Below are 20995 nucleotides of genomic sequence, written 5' to 3' on the forward strand. Positions count from 1 at the left end.
TTTATTTCCTAACAAAGGTAGACTTTATTCCCTAAACTATGTGGATTTCCCTTCCAAGGAGTCTATATTAAGGGAAGAAGAGTTCATTGTAAAAGGCATCCCCATATCAATCCATCTCACACCATTCTACTCCATTCTATCTCATCTCATACTCTTAGTCTTGTATATATAGTTTCATTTCTTCAAGAGTTCAAGTATTTCAAGAGTTGTGCAAAGATTCAAGGAAGCCATCCGAAGCCAATTGTTAACTAGTTCTTATTTCTAAACTCTTAATCTTGTTTATTTCTTTCATTATTCTTACTGATTATGGAATATTTAACAAGTATTACTGAGTTTTATTTAAGTACTATGTCTAACTAAACTCTCATACTAGGGAATTGATGTAGCTTAAATTCTTTTCCAATTTATAATATTAGATTTATTTTTCTTTGTTCATGTTATGATTTATTGATAAACTTAATGCTTCCAGGCAGAGTTTCTCCCCTGGATTGATTTATTTATTAATCACTATCGGAAGAAGGATTTTTTATACGAAAAAGTTAATGAATCACATGAGAATAATAACTTGATGCGAAAGCTATATGGTTTGACTCATGGGGGGTTTTCATGAATTAACAACTTTAATTTATGAATTTATAAGCAACTACAAAACTTAATGATTTAATTCATGTTTGATTGTGCTATTGGAAGATAGGTAATTAAACGGAATTAAAATAGCTAACAATACATCGGGAGAGCTTGTTAGTGATTTTAGAGTTGTTTCCCCTACTTGAAAAATTAAAATTGATTAATGAACTAATAAAATAAATTGGATAGAATTAAGTGAAATCAAATTCCCTAGTAGTTTTAAATTCTTGATTTCTTTAATCAATAATTGCTTGCTTGATTTCTTCTTATTTTTATTTGTTGAATTTAAATTCTTGAAACAATATCTTCATTTATCGTTTAAATAATAATAGGTTAACATAATTTTGGTACTTGGTATACAATCCTCGTGGGAACGATATTCTACTCATCATATATTACTTGTGGCGATTTCGTACACTTGCGAAAACCATTGTCAAGTTTTTGGCACCGTTGCCGGGGAGTGGCGTTACCAATATCAATACGAATTATCCTATTATTAATTTAGACATTCATTTTTGTTCATTTAATTTTTTTGAAGATTATTTCAGGTTTTTATGCAAAGTAGGTTAGGAAGAACTGAACCCCTGATCTTTGATCCAGAAGTCGAAAAGACCTACCGTAGAAACAACACTGCTGGAAGAGCACGTGAGAACACGTCAGAACAGCAAGCAAACATGGATCTTGAAATCAATCCTCCACCTCAGAACAATCCTCAAAACAGGCGCCAACCTAATGTCCTCACATTGCGAGATTACACAACACCTTCTTTCAATGGAGCAACCTCAAGTATCACTAGACCTAGAGTGGAAGCTAACAATTTTGAAATTAAACCTATAATTATTCAAATGCTCTCCACTTCAATTCAATATGGAGGTCTACCTAGTGAAGATCCAAATGCTCACATCACAAATTTCCTGGAGATTTGTGATACCTTCAAACAAAATGGCATTTCTGAAGATGCCATATAATTGAGACTCTTTCCTTTCACCCTTAGGGACAAGGCACGATCTTGGTTACAATCATATCATGCTGGAAGTTTTACAACATGGGAAGAATTAGCTCAAAAATTTTTAGCAAAATTCTTTCCATCTTCTAAAACTACAAAATTGAGAAATGAGATTTTGACCTTTGTTCACCATGATCAAGAAAGCTTATATGAAGCTTGGGAAAGATTCAAAGATTTACTAAGAAAATGCCCTCACCATAGTTTACCTAAGTGGTTACAAGTTTAAACTTTTTTATAATGCATTATCCCCTAATATTAAGATTACTTTGGATGCAGCTGCAGGAGGATCTTTTGAAAGAAAAGAAATTGACGAAGCATATGATTTGATAGAGGAGATGGCAAGCAATAGCCACTATCAAAGCTCTTCCGAGAGGAGAAAAACTGCAGGAATTTATGAGATTGATGCCATCACTACACTCAATGCCAAGGTAGACAATATGGTAAGAAAGTTAGATTTATTAACCACTAAATCTGTGAATTCCATTGTACAAGCTTGTGACAGATGCAATGAATTGTGACAGATGCAATGAACAACATGGGATTGAAGAATGCATGTTAGATTCTGCAAATCCACAAACCTTGGAGCAAGTGAATTACGTGATAAATCAAGGAAGAAGGAATTACCCGTACTCGAATTCTTATGATAACAGGTTGAGAAATCATCCTAATCTTTCGTACAGAAATCAAAATAACACTTTGAACTCACCACCAGGTTTCATACTTCCGGAGAAAAAGTCTCATGACGATCTCCTCACTGCCCTTTCCAAATCACACATGGATTTTATGAACGAAACTAGAGAGAACAATAAAATCCAACAAGCTGCGATAAGAAACTTGGAGATTCAGCTGGGACAATTTGCAAACATGATGGCAACCAGACCTCAAGGTACGTTACCTAGTAACACTGAGAAAAATCCTAAAGAACAGGTATAAGCCATCACCTTGAGAGGTGGTAAGCAGTTAGAAGGTACGACCGGGATTGAGAAAGAGAAGGAAGAGCAGAGAAAGGTTCCCATCATTGATCTAGAAAAGAAGGAAGAAGTGAAACCTTATGTTCCACCTGTCCCCTTTCCACAAAGATTAAAGAAAACACAAGACGATAAGAGTTTCCTCAAGTTTCTTGACGTCTTCAAAAAGCTTTAAATCAACATACCTTTTGCTGAAGCTCTTGCCCAAATGCCCAATTATGCAAAATTCTTGAAAGAAATTCTGAGCAAGAAAAGAAAGACCGATGATCAAGGAATGGTGATGTTGACAGAGGAGTGCAGTGCAATTATTCAGAATAAATTGCCTCCTAAACTAAATGATCCAGGAAGTTTTTCTATCCCTTGTAATATTGGCAATCTTAATTTTGAAAAAGCTTTAGCAGATTTAGGAGCTAGCATTAATCTTATGTCTTACGAAATTTTTAAGATGCTAGGGATGGGGGAGCTAAAGTCAACCAGGATGTCTCTACAATTAGTAGATCGATCGATCAAATATCCGAAAGGAATTGTAGAAGATGTGCTTGTCAAGGTAGGGAAATTCATTTTTCCTGTTGATTTTGTGATTCTTGATATTAATGAAGGTAGGGAAGGATCCTTGATCCTTGGAAGACCCTTTCTTGCAACTGCAAGAGCGTTGATTGATGTGCACGAAGGAAAATTAACCTTGAGGGTAGGTCATGAGGAGGTGATTTTTTATGTTTTGAAGTCATGTAAACTCCCTATGGATTATGATGACTATTTTAGGATTGATGTTGTTGATGAATGTGTAAAAGACAATCTGCATAACGAAGATAATAATAACATTAATCAAAACATCATAGATGAAAAAGAAAGTGAACCCCCAAGGCAAGAACTGAAATAGCTTCCATCTCATTTGAAGCATGCATTCTTAGGTAATACTAGTTCTTTTCCTGTTATTATTTCTTCTCACTTAACACTTGATCAAGAAGAAAAGCTATTGCAGGTTCTGCAGAAACATAGGAAAGCTTTAGGATGGTCAATTTCTAACTTGCAGGGGATAAGTCCAAGTGTATGTATGCACAAGATCCTGATGGAGGAGGACTACAAACCTTCAATTGAGCATCAAAGAAGATTGAATCCAAACATGAAGGAAGTGGTCAAGGTAGAGATCATAAAACTCTTGGATGCAGGCATCATTTATCCAATTTCAGATAGTAGTTGAGTAAGTCCTATCCAAGTGGTCCCAAAGAAAGGAGGTATGACAGTAATTTCCAACGAAAATAATGAATTAATTCCAATTAAAACTGTCACAGGTTGGCGTGTGTGCATTGATTACAGGAAATTAAACAAAGCAACACGCAAGGATCATTTCTCCTTACCTTTTATTGATCAAATGCTTGAAAAACTTGCAGGCTATCCTTACTATTATTTTCTAGATGGCTATTCAGGATATTTCCAGATACCGATTGCTCCGGAGGATCAAGAGAAAACCACTTTCACTTGTCCTTACGGTACTTTCGTGTACTGGAGAATGCCTTTTGTGTTGTGCAATGCTCCAGCAACGTTTCAGAGGTGTATGATGTCCATATTTTCAGACATGGTTGAAAAATTCATTAAAATATTTATGGATGATTTTTCTGTGTTCGGTTCTTCTTTTGAATTGTGTCTCTATAACCTCTCTTTAGTGATGCAGCGATGCGAGGACACTAACCTTATTCTCAATTGGGAAAAATGCCATTTCATGGTTAGTGAAGGAATTGTTTTAGGCCACAAAATCTCACAGAAGGGGATTGAAGTAGATAAGGCCAAAGTGGAGGTGATTGAAAAACTACCCCCTCCAAACTCAATAAGAGGAGTCAGGAGCTTTCTTGGCCATGCCGGATTTTACAGGAGATTTATCAAAGATTTCTCCAAAATTACTAAACCTCTTTGTAATTTGTTAGTAAAAGATGTTCCTTTCAACTTTGACAAAGAGTGTTTAAATGCCTTTAACAGATTAAAGAAGGAGTTGACTTCAGCGCCAATCATTTCTACACCAGATTGGAGTCACCCCTTTGAACTTATGTGTGATGCAAGTGATCATGCTGTAGGAGCTGTTCTTGGGCAAAGAAAAGAAAAGAAATTACATGTCATTTACTATGCAAGCCGCACATTGAATGATGCGCAATTAAACTATGCCACCACTGAGAAAGAACTCCTATCTATTATTTTTGCATTTGATAAATTTAGAGCTTATTTAATTGGAGCTAAAACAATAGTGTACACTGATCACTCTGCTATTAAGTATCTGTTAGAAAAGAAAGATGCAAAGCCAAGATTGATTCGTTGGGTTCTTCTTTTGCAGGAATTTGATATAGAAATTCGAGATAAAAAGGGAACCGAAAATCTTGTAGCGGATCACTTATCTAGGCTTGAGTTAGGGGAAGAAGAACAAGCAGAACTGCAAATTAATGAAGATTTTCCCCACGAACATCTTTTTCTTCTAGCTAAGGCACAAGCTCCTTGGTATGCTGATACAGTCAACTAGTTTGCTTGCAAAATCCTTCCTCCCAATCTTTCCTATCAACAAAAGAAAAAATTTTTCCATGATCTTAAATACTATTATTGGGAGGAACCATTTTTGTTCAAGTATTGTAGTGACCAACTCTTTCGACGTTGCATACCGGAAGAAGAAATGGAAAGTGTTCTTCGATTTTGCCATTCAATGGAGTGTGGAGGACACTTTGGAGCAAGCAACACAGCAGCGCGTGTTTTGGAAAGCGGTTTATACTGGCCTAACTTGTTTAAAGATGCCTTTAATTTTGTTCGTCTATGTGACCGTTGTCAAAGGTTAGGCAACACTTCAAAACGACATGAAATGCCACTAAACAACATCCTTGAAGTGGAAATATTTGATGTTTGGGGTTTGGATTTCATGGGTCCTTTTCCACCATCATTTTCCAACCAATACATTTTAGTGGCGGTCGACTACGTTTCAAAATGGGCAGAAGCTGTAGCCCTTCCAAATAATGATGCCAAAAGTGTGATGATCTTCATAAAGAAATATATTTTCACATGACACGGAACTCCAAGAGCTATAATCACCGATGGAGGAAAACACTTCTGTAACAAGTACTTAGATTCCCTTCTTTCCAGATATGGTGTTACTCACCGTGTAGGTACGCCGTATCACCCTCAAACGAGTGGACAAGTGGAAGACACGAATAGGGAAATCAAGAAAATTTTGGAGACAACGGTTGGCCACTCCAGGAAGGACTAGTCCAAGAAACTCGATGCGCTCTTTGGGCCTACCGAATCACCTTCAAAACACCAATTGGTATGTCTTCATATCGAATGGTGTATGATAAGGCTTGTCACCTCCCTGTCGAGTTGGAACACAAGGCATATTGGGCGATCCAATTTCTTAACTTTGATACTAAGGAAGTTAGTCAAAAGAGGCTGCTGCAATTAAACATGATGGAAGAATTGCGGCTTCATGCTTATGAAAATGCCAAAATATATAAAGAGCGCACAAAAAAATGGCATGATAAGCATATTATCCTGCGGAATCTAAGAGTAGGCCAACAGGTATTACTCTACAACTCTAGGCTCCACCTTTTTCCAAGTAAATTGCGCTCAAGATGGTCCGGCCCTTTCACGATTAAGGAGATTTTCCCACATGGAGCAGTCGAGATAATAGATGGTGACTGAAGTTTTAAGGTCAATGCTCAACGATTAAAGGTTTTCCACAATGGAAATTTCGATCCTGTTAAAACAGCTATAAGTCTTAAATAGCTTGAATCAGGTTCAATATGTCGAGCTTAACGACATTAAATAAAAGCGCTTGTGGGAGACAACCCACTTTATTTAAACCTTTATTTCAATTATTTTGTTTTATTTTCCATTGTTTTGCTTTCAATCTAATTTTTAAGGAATCAGAAGAAATCCAAGAGGTAGCACGCCCTGCTTCAAAGAAAAAAAAAATTTACTCTTGAGAGACAGAAGCAAGCACGCCCTGGCCGTGCTATGTAGCACAGCCGTGCCATGTTCAGATAGGCGCATTAAAGCGCGCCTCTATTTCAAGCGCACGCCCTAAACATCTCATTCTCACTTAGCACGCCCTAGCCGCCTCCTCCTTCTCAAAACTTTTCTCTCTTTTTCTCTCAACACCACAACCACAAAACACCAAATTTCTCCACCCTCTCCTTCACCATGCCTCCACGATACAAGTGCAGCAGGCTGGCATCTTTAGTCGCCGCTAGACAACGCCCAATCGCTCGGTCCTCCACCGCTTCTCCACCACCTGTTCCACCTCCTACAACTTCGACTCCTCCTCCCTTTGAGATTTCTTCTCCGGAACAACAAGAAAGGTATACCAAACTCTCACTACGCCCTATTTTACCGAATAGATTTATTGATGAATCTGCACTATCACAAGTGGGGCTTCGGGATGCTGTGTTAGAACCCCTTAGGCGTGTTGGGTGGGGGCAATTTATTAGCATGAAGGATCTTGTCTATGCATCTTTAACTCTAGAGTTTTTGAGTTCATATTCTTCCATTATTCGATTGTTTCCTGTTGATTTTCCTAGCAAAATTAGATTCAGGTTATTTGGCAGAAATTTTGAGCTTTCGGTGAATGAATTTAGTCACATTTTTTATTTTCACACTGAAAATGCGATTAACCAAGTACCTATGGATTATATGGATGGTAGTAGATGGCATGATTTAACTGGAGAACATAATTATAATCCTAGACTCTCCAAAGCAACTAAATTGAGAAATCCTGCTTTGCGGTATATTCACAAATTTCTCGCCAATACTATTTTTGGAAGAAGTGAGAGTGATGAGGTGTTGGGCCGCAACGAATTGTATTTTATATGGGCCATTAATTAAGGAATTTCGCTGAATATTGGTTATTGGCTATGCCAACGATGGGCTAGAGTGGCTAGAGCCGATAAAGGGGCTATTATGATGGGGTGTTTTGTGACCCGCATTGCTGCATATTTGAGAGTTTGGAACCCCGCTAGGCCGATTTTTGATAGTGTGGGAGGAGGAAGGGGCACCAGATTAGACTTAGACGTTATGATTCATATGAAGCTAGTGGAAAAAGTGGGAGATTCATACCGTTTAGCGGGTGCTCGAGAAGATAGTTCTGATGATGAGGTAGCTGCGGATGCCGGTGACACTAACAGGGAGGAGGATATTCCACCTCCTTTCCCTACTTTTGGTACTTCTTTTGGTGCAGGTACTTCTGGAGCTGGTCCATCTTTTCAGGGAGCATCAAACATGTCTAATGATGAAGTGCTTGCACGGATGATGTCCCGAATGGACATGTTTGATACTAAGCTTCATGGAATGGAGTCGATGATTGCTGACCACTTTCAGTCGATCGAAATCATGCATGGCAGCCTCGACTCCCGTATGGACACTATGCAGAGCCAATATCAGGGCATTGTTGATCAACTTCAAACTATGCTTCAGTTGTTGTGACCTCCTCCACCTCCACCACCGGAATCTTGACGGACTTCGCTTTGTTTTTGGTTGCTCTCTATTTTTGTTTTTGCTGAACATTCTCTCTTGGCTTTTGACTTCACTGGTGTTTTCAGTCTATACTTTGGATCTTCTATTTATATATTTCTGTTATTAGTGCTTTTCTAACCTTATAGCTTTGATAAACTCCACCGCCCGGCTTTCTTGTATTGTTCAATACAAGGATGGTACTTATCTCTCCACTTCTTACTCTTTTGTTGAATTATCCATAATTTGATAAATTTGGGGATTTGAATAAGGCTCATTGAGGACAATGTGCTCAACTAAGTTGGGGGAGGAAGTTTTTAGCTAAACTATAAAATTCTTATGTTATTTAAATAGTTAGTGTTATTTTCTCTTGTTTCATTAAGTAAAATAAGGTTGAAATAATTGTGATCAAATTTAAAATTTATCTTCAATTCATTAGCCTTTGATTAAATTAATTGTTCTTCGAAAGTTAATTACTTTTAGCTAAAATTTAAATTTTTAACTTAACATATTTCTTTGGTTTAACCATTTGTTTATAAGATTATAAACATTAACTTTATGAAAATTTTATGACAAATAGATATGTTTTTCATAAAAACTTATTTAACCTTGCCATTCCTAGAACAAAATTAGAATTTTCTTCAAGATAAAAATTTTTTAATACTTACATTTAGAAAGAGATGATTTAGGCATTCTTTGTTAAACCTTCATACTTAGCCTAGACCACCTAAGTTAAAGTGTGACCGTTGCAACCAATTTGAAGCCTATATCCAATAATTTATTGTTCACCTTTACTTAAACCTAACCATTAAACCAAACTAATTCTCCACCCTAAGTGCAATAATGTGTAATTGAAGGATTTGATTTTTATTAAAAACATAGCAACAAAGGGAGAAAATTCCATTAATACTAGCAAAAGAGAAAAAGAGAAACTCCCCGCAAATAAAAGAAATCAATCAAAAAAAATCAACTTGGGGAACTTTAGCAAGGAAGAAGTTATCAAAGGTGCTATGAAGAGACCTTGCCAAAAATACTCTAATTTTGAGCTAGTAAGGAACTTCAATTTAATCTCCCTTTATAAATAAAAATTGTTTTAATAAATAAAAATCCTGATATTAAGCATTATTTGTATCTTTTGTCCACCATATTATCCTTTTCTTCTTTAGCTAAAATTATATCTCTAAAACCCCACTACAACCTAAATAAAGACCTTTTGATCTTTTGAAAATGTATGCATTTTAATTGTGGAGAAGGGATGACTAATTTTGCCTATGGGAGTGTTACACTTATATCTTATTAAAAGGTTAAATGATTTTTGTAAATTCATGTTCTGATTGTCATAAGATTAAATAATTGTTGATTATAAAAATCTTGTTAACTTATGTTTAATTTAAGGAATATGTTCTCTTAAAAAATTGAATTTTAGCTAGAAAATAATTAGCATAGGAAAACATAATTTATTCTTATGTTAATGATTTGGATACTTATTAAAAATTGTGAATGATTATTCCATACCATATTAAGTTAATATTTTAGTTTTGTTGCTTGAGGACAAGCAATGGTTTAAGTTTGGGGAATTTTGATAGTGTTATTTTTATAGTAATTTTTATGTAATTTTTATTAAGATTTTCAATATTTTTATTTATTTAAATTAATTTTTATTTAATTTTGCTATGTTTTTATTCAAAAGCTTTCTTGAAACACAACTCACTTGATCTCAAGAAAATTTGTAGGATTTGGCACAGAAAATGACAAAATGAAGCAAAAATAGTCAGCCTTTAGCACGCCTAGGCCGTGCACATCAGCACGCCCGTGCTAGGAATAAGAAAAATCAAGTGAAGAGTCAGACTCTAGCACGCCCTAGCCGTGCTAGACAACACGCCCCTGCTACAAACACCCTGGACTTCCAGAGCCTAGCACGCCTAGACCGTGCTAGGGAGCACGCCCGTGCCACAATGAAGATATCAACCAAGGGCGTGCTCGCTGAAGCACGCCCGTGCTACAATTACTTGGACTTCCAGAGCCTAGCACGCCCTGCCCATGCTATTAAGCACGCCCGTGCCATAAGACCCCACTCAAGCGTGCCCTTGGGCACGGCCCGTGCTGATCCTTCCATAAAGCCAAGATCTAGCATGCCCAGACCGTGCTTCCCAGCACGCCCGTGCTAAAGACCAAAAGCTGATTTGAGTCAAAAAAATTGCCAACCAATTCCCACCATTTTCATGAGCTCACCTTGGATACTTTCTTCACATGCAAAGCAAGCTTTAATCTATGCACATGGGAAAGTCATGATTGAGAACTTTATTTCCCAACAAAGGTGGACTTTATTCCCTAAACTATGTGGATTTCCCTTCCAAGGAGTCTATATAAAGGGAAGAAGAGTTCATTGTAAAAGGCATCCCCATATCAATCCATCTCACACCATTCTACTCCAATCTATCTCATCTCATTCTCTTAGTCTAGTATATATAGTTTCATTTCTTCAAGAGTTCAAGTATTTCAAGAGTTGTGCAAAGATTCAAGGAAGCCATCCGGAGCCAATTGTTAACTAGTTCTTATTTCTAAACTCTTAATCTTGTTTATTTCTTTCATTATTCTTACTGATTATGGAATATTTAACAAGTATTACTGAGTTTTATTTAAGTACTATGTCTAACTAAACTCTCATACTAGGGAATTGATCTAGCTTAAATTCTTTTCCAATTTATAATATTAGATTTATTTTTCTTTGTTCAAGTTATGATTTATTGATAAACTTAATGCTTCCAGGCAGAGTTTCTCCCCTGGATTGATTTATTTCATTAATCACTATCGGAAGAAGGATTTTTGATACGAAAAAGTTAATGAATCACATGAGAATAATAACTTGATGCGGAAGCTATATGGTTTGACTCATGGGGGTTTTCATTAATTAACAACTTTAATTTATGAATTCATAAGCAACTACAAAACTTAATGATTTAATTCATGTTTGATTGTGCTATTGGAAGATAGGTAATTAAATGGAATTAAAATAGCTAACAATACATCGGGAGAGCTTGTTAGTGAACAATTAAAATTGATTAATGAACTAATAAAATAAATTGGATAGAATTAAGTGAAATCAAATTCCCCTAGTAGTTTTAAATTCTTGATTTCTTTAATCAATAATTGCTTGCTTGATTTCTTCTTATTTTTATTTGTTGAATTTAAATTCTTGAAACAATATCTTCATTTATCGTTTAAATAATAATAGGTTAACATAATTTTGGTACTTGGTATACAATTCTCGTGGGAACGATATTCTACTCATCATATATTACTTGTGGCGATTTCGTACACTTCCAAAAACCATTGTCAGGGATCATCAAATCAGACTTGGAATTTAATTATAGTTAAGACTCTTCGCCCCTCCTGCAGGCACTACAAGAAAATTGCCGAATAGCTTCGGATCTTTAGCAACGGACTTATCTGTTGCCAAATAGAAACGGATAACAAACGGACAATACACTCCAATTTCTGATTAACTTTAGGAACGGATTGGAGACGGATTGAAAACGTATTATTTAGAAACGGAAATTTGCGTTGCTAATGTTGGCCAGAAATTAGAGCACGTAACCGAGGTACGGATAAGAACGGAGTTAGAAACGGATATCAAATCCGTTGCTCAAATCATTGTGAAAAGTATCCTGCTTCTTAGCCACAGATTAGGTACGGAGTAGAAACGGAAAATAGAAACGACCTTTTCATCCGTTGCTAATAGTTTTCCACATATTTTGTTATATCTGTGTTTAAATTTATTATTATTTATTTAGAAATACTATATCATGAATTAAGTAAAAATTTGAAAATAATAGTTGGAGTAAAAATATAAATATTTTAACCCAATATTGCATTGAAAAATTTGGTATTATTTTCAAGTTCAAGTTATTTTAATTTTTAAATATTTTTTAACTCTTGTTGGTATTTATATGAAGGAAAAAAGTAATCAAAACATTTTCTCCTCTTAATTTAATTTTAAAATAAAATAAAAACTGAAAAAATCTTAATTGAAATGAAAATTTTTATTTTTGTTGATATTTGTATAAAGGAAAAAAGTAATCAAAACCTTAATTATTTTGATTAAAATAAAAAAAAAATAAAAAAGGAACTTAAAACTACGTCATTTAGCCTATCTACGCACTAAACCTCCCCTTACCTTATACAATTCCCTATCTATCAAATCCCTAGCGCTCTCTCCTTCTACCTCGGTCTTCTTATCGATTGATGTCAGGTGACTTCCCATCTTTGTTCAGAAGCAATAGGAATGTGACTTCCCTCAAGTAAGAGACCCCGCTTGCTTATCAATCACAGAGCTCTAGTTCTCCATCCATCTTAAGCAGCAAATCGCCATTTTTTTACTGGTAAGCTTACTTTCCCTTTTTTCCCCTTTTCCTCTTTGTTTAGTAAACGCCTTGAAAATCTGTGTTTGAATTTGTTTATAATCTGTGTTTGAAAATCTTCATTTTTCTCTTTATTTTGTTTATAATCTATGTTCTTTGCATTTTCTCATAATTTGAAAATCTGTGTTTGTTTGTAATTAGCAAACATGCAATGATATTAGCAAGAGTTTATGAGAATGGAATGATATTAGCAAGAGTTTATTAAATCTGTGTTTGTTTCTACGAAGGAATTGAGGATGCTGGATTGTATGGTTGGCCTCCATCTCCATAGACTCTGTTTCTATCTTCTGTTCAGTTTTCTATTTCCAGCTCTAAATGCATCTACTAGTACTTCCTTTATTCTCTATATGAACACATATGTTTCAATGGAAATGAATTCGTATGCTTTGTGTCACTACCTGTTATCTAAAAGTTTTCTCTCTTTTAGAAATGAATTTGTACTTCCTTTATGAATTTGTATGCTTCGTATCGCACGTGTACGAGGGGCTTGGTTTGAGTCCTAGTCACAGTTCTCCAATGGTTTGAGTCCTAGTCACAGTTCTCCAATATGGGTGCTTTGGCTTGACAGTTAGACAACCCTTCTAACAATTAATTAACTGTATAACTTTTGAGATATCTTCTGCTGTTGTTGTTGCCTGACAAGGGTTAACCCAACTGATATTTTAGAAGAAATGGCCCACTCATATATTTAATTTGTAGGGGGCTAATTATTGATATGCTCATTGATGACTTTGTGCCCAGGTTGCTTCTTCTAAGCAAACAACTTTTAATCTTAAACCCCACCAATCACCATACTACTTCAACAGCAGGGAATAGTTGAAATTTAGCTTCTCTTTCCTTGGTACAATCAATCAAAGCCAAAAGGCAACTAGCTTAGGCTTGCTTATTTAAATACTATAATAAGAGACTATAGTATCAAAATTTTTATTTTTATATTATGGGATTGACAATACATTACCAAATAATTTTTTTTTTTTGCTAATTATTTATTAATTATGTATTTTGACTAAATAATTAAATCTCTCTAATTAAAGATCTGTAGACTATAATCTTGGTGTTGCAAGGTTTTGAATTGAATTTGAGATGGGATCTTGGTGGGTCCAATCCATTTAGAAAAGGGTTCACAATACTTTGGGTAATCTTAGAAAATATACCATTGTCAACAAGTTCAATTTAGCAAATGTATCATGTCTATATAGGGATTTAGATTCTCTAGGAAATGACATTTGTATTTCTTTTACTTTAAATTATATTATAATAAAATTTCTAAAAGTTATCCTCTTTTCATGTTTTCACTATAAGTAAACCGCCCAATTTAGTCCTAGTATAGAATTATGTTTTCATTTCTATTTAATGTATTTTATTTTCATTTCTATTTTACGTTTTAATTTCTAATTCATTTTCAAGACAAATAAATTTAATATAGTTACTGTATTTAATTTAATGCAAGTTGAAATCTTTTCTTTAAATAACAATATCAGGAAAAATGAATTCAAATCGTGAATGGATGTATAGAAGGTTAACAGATGGTCTACCAAATAAAGAATTTAAGATGGGTATCCTAGAATTTCTTAATTTTGCTTGTAATCATGTGGAAGGTAGGGATGGTGATAATATAAGGTGTCCATGTAATAGGAGGAGATGTCGAAACCGGAACTTCGAAGACATGTTTATAGTTGAGAAACACATATTTAAACACGGTTTCGTACCAGGCTATTATGTTTGGACCATGCATGGGGAAGCTGAAGTTATGGCAAATGGCGACCAGCCAGAGGTGAGGGATCAAATTATGAATGATTCATCAGGAAACGCTGGTGCATTTGACGAGCCTTCTACTGAATATCATAGAATGGTCCATGATGCTGCTGGTCCCTCATTTAATCCCAATGATATGGAAGAAGCACCAAACCTAATGCCCAATAATTTTATAGTTTGTTGAGTTCTGCAAATGAAGCAGTATGGCATGGTTGTGAAAGTCATTCTAAGCTGTCAGCTGTTGCGTGTATGTTGCACATAAAGTCAGAACATCAGCTCTCCGAAAGATGTTTTGATGACATGTGTCAATTAATGAAAGAGTTGATGCCAAGGGATAACGTTATGACACAATTTCTACCAAACAAAGAAGCTAGTTCAAGGTCAAAACATGCCTGTTCAAAAGATTCATAGTTGTAACAACGGGTGTATGATTTATTTGGTTGAAGACAGTGACTTGACTTATTGTAAGTTCTGTAATCAACCACGATATAAGCCAACGACACATCCTTCTGCTAATCAGAAATCTCTTGTTCCTTACAAACGGATGTATTAGTTCCCCATCACTCATAGGCTACAATGATTGTATGCATCTAAAGCCACTGCAGAGCATATGAGATGGCACGCTGAGCATGCAACTGAGGAAGGTGTGATGCATCATTGTTCAGACTCAAAGTGTGGTTACCACAGCCACAACAACAGCCACAGTCACAGCCACAGCCATAACAAACGCTACAGTCATAGCCACAGCAGCAGCAATTGCCACAACTCCCACCACCACAGCAGCAATTGGATCCAGCGGGTTATGAATGGAAGTTTGTGCCTACAGAAACGAAGGACATATACTAGCAAGAGTTTAAGGTGTTGTAATATATTCTTTTCCTCCCCTTAGACTATATTTTCATCAACATATTATATGACTTTAGCTCAATGATAAACTACGTGTATAATCTGAATTTTTTTTAAGTAGACATATCATCCCATGACTGTGTTTTGATTTTTCTTACTTTGCTTTGGCTTATAGAATATTAATGACTAGCTTGATAAATGTGTCCATTTTATGTGTGTTTTTTTGTGCTTTATGGCCTTAGAAACATTTTGTGTGAGATGAGGAGATTGATGCATCTGTAAAAAAAATCTGGAGTAAGAAGGCTCTAGAGCCCTATAGGGGCATGCTTGGTAAACGGTGAAAGAAAAAGCCTAAATACATCCCTAATGATATTTCGAATAGCTGGAATCCTCATTGGGAGACTCCTGAATTTAAAATAAAGTCTGAGAAGTGTTCAAAGAGTTGCCTTACCGAAATTGGTGGCCCAGGGTCTGGTCCTTCGCGAATAAAGGTGCTGGTCCTTAACGAGTACAGGAGGTTCTCCTCTGCATCTCGTATAGTACATGCAAAACGTTTGGTATATTCTTTTTTTCTATAAAAATTAAATTTAATGATAAGTTATCTAGTTTGCTCAAATGAAAGTACTACCCTAATCTTGGTGCTTTAATATGGGGAAAATTATAATATTGTCCCTATATTTTGTCAAAATTAATTACTTTTCCCTTTTTTTTTTAATACACTACTTTATCCCTATATTTTTTATCATTGTACACTTCTTCCATCAAAAAATTTAACTTTTTTCCGTTAAGTTTGCATTTTCTACCAAATTTAAATAAATTAAAAAATAAATTAAAAGAACATGTAACTAGACATCTTCTCCGGTTAAAAGAAAATTTTGTGATTATAAAAAAAAGTTTTAAAACTATATTTAAAAATAAATCCAAAAAGAATTTGCATCTTCCAATAAGCAACAATTGGTTCACTGGTTAAAACATTTTACATTTACTCTATATTTCTTTGTTTACTCATTTTCCTATTTTAAATCTAATTGACATTATACATACAAAATGTAATAGCAAGTGATATGATTCCTCTAAGGGTCTTCCAACTCAATCAGAAGATTACAACAACACAGACCACAAAAAATTTAAAAGAGATTTTTTGGATTTTTATAATTTTCTGCCCATCAAGTGTTCGATTAAAATCCACACTTAGAAAAGCAGAGAGAATTATGAATGCTAAGAGGGTATTTGAATTATAAAATCATAAAAAAAAAAAAAAAAAAGTGAACAGGAAGAGAGAGAATGAACAGGAAGTGAAGGGAAGAGAAATGAACAATTGACAAAAAGATATTTTAGTCTTTTCTTTTAAATTAAACAGCAAGAAATGAAAATATTGATGGAATGACGAAATAGTTGGACGAAATTAATACATGAGGACAAAATAGTGTATTTTAAAAAATAAGAGGACAAAGTAATTAATTTTGGCATAATATAAAGATAAGTTTATTAGTTTCCCTTTAATACGAGATAAAATTAGCATTGACTTTGTAGTAAAATTAAATGGAGACTTTTTCGCCCCCTGCTATGTAGTCCACAACATTATTTCAGTCCATTGAACCTCCTATGTATCCAAAAAAAATCAATGTGTTCTACTATGTATTTTTAGAAGACCAATTTAGGTATTCTACTATGTATTTTTAGAAAATCAATGTGTTCCAATCATTTTCTTTAATTGTTTTGAAAAGATGAAATATTGTTATTAAAGTGGAATGAAGTGAGTATATAAAAGTGAAAATAAGAAGAGAAATATTGGGATTGATAAAAATATTTATAATAAATTTATGGATCGACAAAAATATCTTTAAAGCTTTTGATATCATTAGTTGAAAAAATAAAAGTAATTTAATTTGACTGGTTACACTAGTTTCTTATTTTAATAAATAAAATAAAGCGTACAAAATAATTATAAAATTAATAAAATAGAAAATTTAAATTTAAATTATGTCCTATTGTAGAAGTTTATATATATATATATATATATATATATATATATATATATATTACTTAGGAAGTATAATCCTATTGTAGAAAATTTGTCTTAACTTAAATATGAATTATATATTGTATATTATTTCTTTATTTTCATTATTAAGGATTTCGGTATCAAGTGTACCCCGAACATTCATCGAATGATTTATTATTATCATCTAATTGTTAATATATTAATTTTATTTAATATTAATATTATTATATATTATCAATGTTATTTGTTATTAATTATTATATTAAATTATTTTTAAAAAAAAATTAAAATAATAATGAACATAATTCTTGGTAAATAATAAAATTGTAAAAAAATTATTAAATTAATAATGAGCACTTACAAACATGCACCACACATTTTTAAATACTAGTCATATTTAAAATATAAGTTTTATTTTTGAAAAATCTATTTACCTCTCCAATCTTATGAAAAATACTAGTCATAGACAATGTAGAAAAATAATATACAATCTTATGAAACTCCAAACTTAAATAAGTAAGGAATATTGTCAACAAGAAAGTAATAACAATTGGTGGATATCAACTCTACATAGTAAAACCAAGCTTGTAACGCCCCAAAATTTTTGAATCTTAAAATGATATTATTTTATCGGGTCATGAATGGTGCTACAGAGAGGGGGATAATATTTTATATATATAAGAAAAACATATTACTCGCTAAACTTGTGAATACTCAATTACTTCTAATTTATAATCTCATTTTATGATTTGTATGTGAAGTTAAAACGGTGTCTCCGGCACCGAATGTGGCATCCGTCGTCGGGTCTCACGGGACTGGGCGGAGGGTGTTACAAAGCTTGTCGCCAATATGGATTTATATATAAAACTGCAATTATTCCCAACAAAACTATGATGTAAGATACCACAAAGCTCACATAGAAAATATCCATGTCGATGAACCCACTATTGTCATCAATTGAATTTATGGGCATTGGTGATGAAGGTATTGTTGCATAACAAGCTTTTGGCAGTGGCAATCCACAGAGGAAAGGATTTCCCTCATAGCTGCCTTCATCAAATGTTCCAAATTGTGCAACTCTTGTAGGTGTCTTACCAGATAAGTTATTGTGTGCTACACTGAAAACTTCTAAGAATATAATTGAGTAATTTGAGAAGGAATTTCCCTTCCAAATTGTTGTAAGAAAGATGTAAGCTCTCGATTTGCCTCAAATTTGAAAATGTTTATGGAATTGATGCAATCAAACTATTGTGTGATAGATTTAACATTTGAATTGTATCAAGATCTCCAATTTCAAATGGAATCTCTCCAGAAAAATTATTACAAGAAAGATCAATCCCCGAGAAATATTGGAGTGTGCTTGGTTGATAAGAATAGAATCCATTCTTGTTTGTAAACTCCAAAGGTTGTGAGTAAGGACGAGGAAGAGCCACAGGGAGAAAGGGAGACCGCTCACTAGTAAGCCTCAGACAAGGGAGAATATGGCCAGAAAGATTATTATGAGAGATCAATCAAGCTTAAGTTATACAAGTTGCATAATTGAGTTGGAATTCCACCCTCCAAATGATTACTACTTAACTGAATGTACCTCAATTTAGAATTGTTGGCGATCCTCATTGGAATTTTTCCTATTAAGTTATTGTGGCTAAGATCTAACATAAATAATGAAGAGTCACCATTAAATACATCACTCAAAGATCCTTGCAAAGTGTTCTTTGAAAGTTTGAGTTCATATAATGAGATACAACCTACGGTCAATTGCTTAAGTATACTTCTTGATAATCTATTGTCAGATAAGTCCAAACTTCCCAATAAGCTCATATTTCCAAATGAATGGGGAATATTCGCATTCAAACCATTCCCCCTCATGTTTAAACCCATTAATCTTGACAAATGTGTCCCAATTTTTTTTGGGATTGATCCATACAGACTATTGTCAGAAATATCCAAGAATGACAAATTCGGAGGAGAATGAATAGGTAACTGGAATGGCCCTAAAAGAGAATTTTTGGCCAAATCAAGTACCTTTAGTTTTGTGTTGTTGCCTAATAACCAGAATGGAAACTCTCCTTTTATTTTAATGTTTGATAGATCAACATATCGCAGATTATACTGATAATAGAGGAACTTGGGAATTTCTACACTACCATACCCATGACCAGACAAGTGGAGAGTCTCTAACTGAAACTTTGGAGTGAAATTATGAGCCTCTGTTATGGCATATATGGTGTTCTGTTGACAATCCAAAAAATTGAGATTTGAATGGTTGAAAAATAGAGAGAGTGAGATTGGGATATGGAAGAGATTATGAAAGAGATCTAGATATTCAAGGGATGTTAATCTCCTAAGAGGAGATGAAGCAATGTCTCCAATAAAGTTATTATAATAGAGAGAGAATTTTTTGAGGGATGTCAAATTTGCTAGACACCATGGCAAACTACCATTGAGATAATTGTCACTTATATCTAGCTCTTGCAGAAACTTCAATTTGCAAAGACCTGAATATTTGAAATTTTGCAAAAAAAAAAAAAAAAAAAAAAAAAACCTTTGGTTGGTTACAATTCTAATTTATTTGAAAGAGATGATACAAGGGAGAGCCAGAGATTGTTCAACATACCTTGATCAGTAGGTATGGGTCCAGTAAGTCCACAACCAGGTAATAATAAAGTTTTGAGATGCTTCATCATTCCAATGTCTTGTAGACCAAAGCTACTGTTGATAGCAGAATAACTCAAGTCCAAATACTCCAAATTTTTGAAATTAAGTAAACCTATAAAAATTCAAAAAGGAGTGTGTGAAAATATATTGGAATTTTTTGATAATTTTAAATTTGATAATTTTAAATTTTAAATTAAGTTTTCATCCACATTAATAGAAAAATCATAAAGAGAGGAAAATAACCTTTCAAATCGGATGCTCCTTCCAACTGGTTGGCTCTATATACAGCTTTTTGAGAGATGAAAGCCCTTTTAGGAATAATAGAAAGTTGTTAATTAAGAGATCAAAACTGTTAGATATTAGTAAATAAGAAAACAAAAATATATTGTACCATGGTAAGAATTGAAGCCTTTGATTTCATTGGAACTTATATCCAATTCTATCAAATTATTTAGTTCTGCACATCTCAACACACGTCAGTTTACAAATGACATTCATATATATTGTAAATAGTTTGAGACGAAAAGAAAAAGTTAGTCCTTCAAATTAATAATTAAAGTCTTCAATTCTGCTGCCTCTTGTTAATAGTTTGAGGCAAAATGGAAAAAAAAAAAAAAAAAAAAAGTGAAGTTATCACCTGGCATATTAATTATTACTTTCAATCTATTGCGAACGAAATTTAAGTATTTCAAAGATGAAAGACGACCCAGCGATGATAAGATACTATCGTTAAATTGATTATCTCCCAAATCAAGGAGTTCCAAATTGGAAAGTGTTGATAACCTTTCAAAACCTGCATATATGAAAGAGCATTTTAAAAATATACATAAATTTAATTATTTTGAATCATAATTAATGATAAATATACGGAGATAAAAGGACCTTCATTCTTAACGCAGCCAGTAATATCATTTCTAGCTAAATAAAGATACTTCAATTGTTGGAATGGAAGAAACAAAGAGGCATTTAAGTAAAAATCATTCTATGGAGGCCAATCCCTCTGGGATGAAAGGTCGAGTTTTGTAACTCGACTAGTAATTTCATCGCACTCAATGCCTGCCCAATTACAACAGGCAACACTATCTATCCTCCAAGAATAATCAAAAATAGAAGAATTGAAGGAAGACTTTATTTGCAATAGTGCAACTCTTTCTTCCTCTAAACAGCCATCACAACTCTCTTTTAAGAAGAATAAAATCACTAATATCCAACAATACCTCTTAATTATATCCAT

At 33.9% G+C, this 20995-nt stretch overlaps 1 protein-coding gene, 1 long non-coding RNA gene, 1 other non-coding gene and 2 pseudogenes across 4 annotated transcripts; 2 read left to right on the top strand and 3 right to left on the bottom strand.

Moving 5' to 3' along the window:
• Positions 1–1730: 1730 nt before the first annotated feature.
• Positions 1731–1837, bottom strand: LOC119370665 (small nucleolar RNA R71). The gene has a single exon (XR_005178223.2). It is a non-coding gene; the product is annotated as a small nucleolar RNA R71 (small nucleolar RNA).
• A 972-nt stretch (positions 1838–2809) lies between these two features.
• LOC149494365 (uncharacterized) lies at positions 2810–3481 on the top strand. The gene has a single exon (XM_089725477.1). The coding sequence runs from the start codon at positions 2810–2812 to the stop codon at positions 3479–3481; it is 672 nt and encodes a 223-aa protein (XP_089581603.1).
• An 8743-nt stretch (positions 3482–12224) lies between these two features.
• On the top strand, positions 12225–15297 carry LOC110008607 (uncharacterized). The gene is made up of 2 exons (XR_016322325.1): positions 12225–12458; positions 13979–15297. It is a non-coding gene; the product is annotated as an uncharacterized LOC110008607 (long non-coding RNA).
• A 2478-nt stretch (positions 15298–17775) lies between these two features.
• On the bottom strand, positions 17776–19862 carry LOC119370498 (uncharacterized; annotated as a pseudogene). Its single transcript, XR_005178003.2, has 2 exons — positions 19721–19862; positions 17776–19601 (listed from the first exon to the last, which is right to left on the bottom strand). The product of XR_005178003.2 is annotated as an uncharacterized LOC119370498 (transcript).
• Positions 19863–20007: 145 nt separating this feature from the next.
• On the bottom strand, positions 20008–20995 carry LOC149494366 (cuscuta receptor 1-like; annotated as a pseudogene).

This window comes from Jatropha curcas, chromosome 8, assembly GCF_041381405.1.
Source record: "Jatropha curcas cultivar XTBG-Jc1 chromosome 8, XTBG_Jcur_1.0, whole genome shotgun sequence".
In the NCBI taxonomy this organism is placed as follows: Eukaryota; Viridiplantae; Streptophyta; class Magnoliopsida; order Malpighiales; family Euphorbiaceae; genus Jatropha; species Jatropha curcas.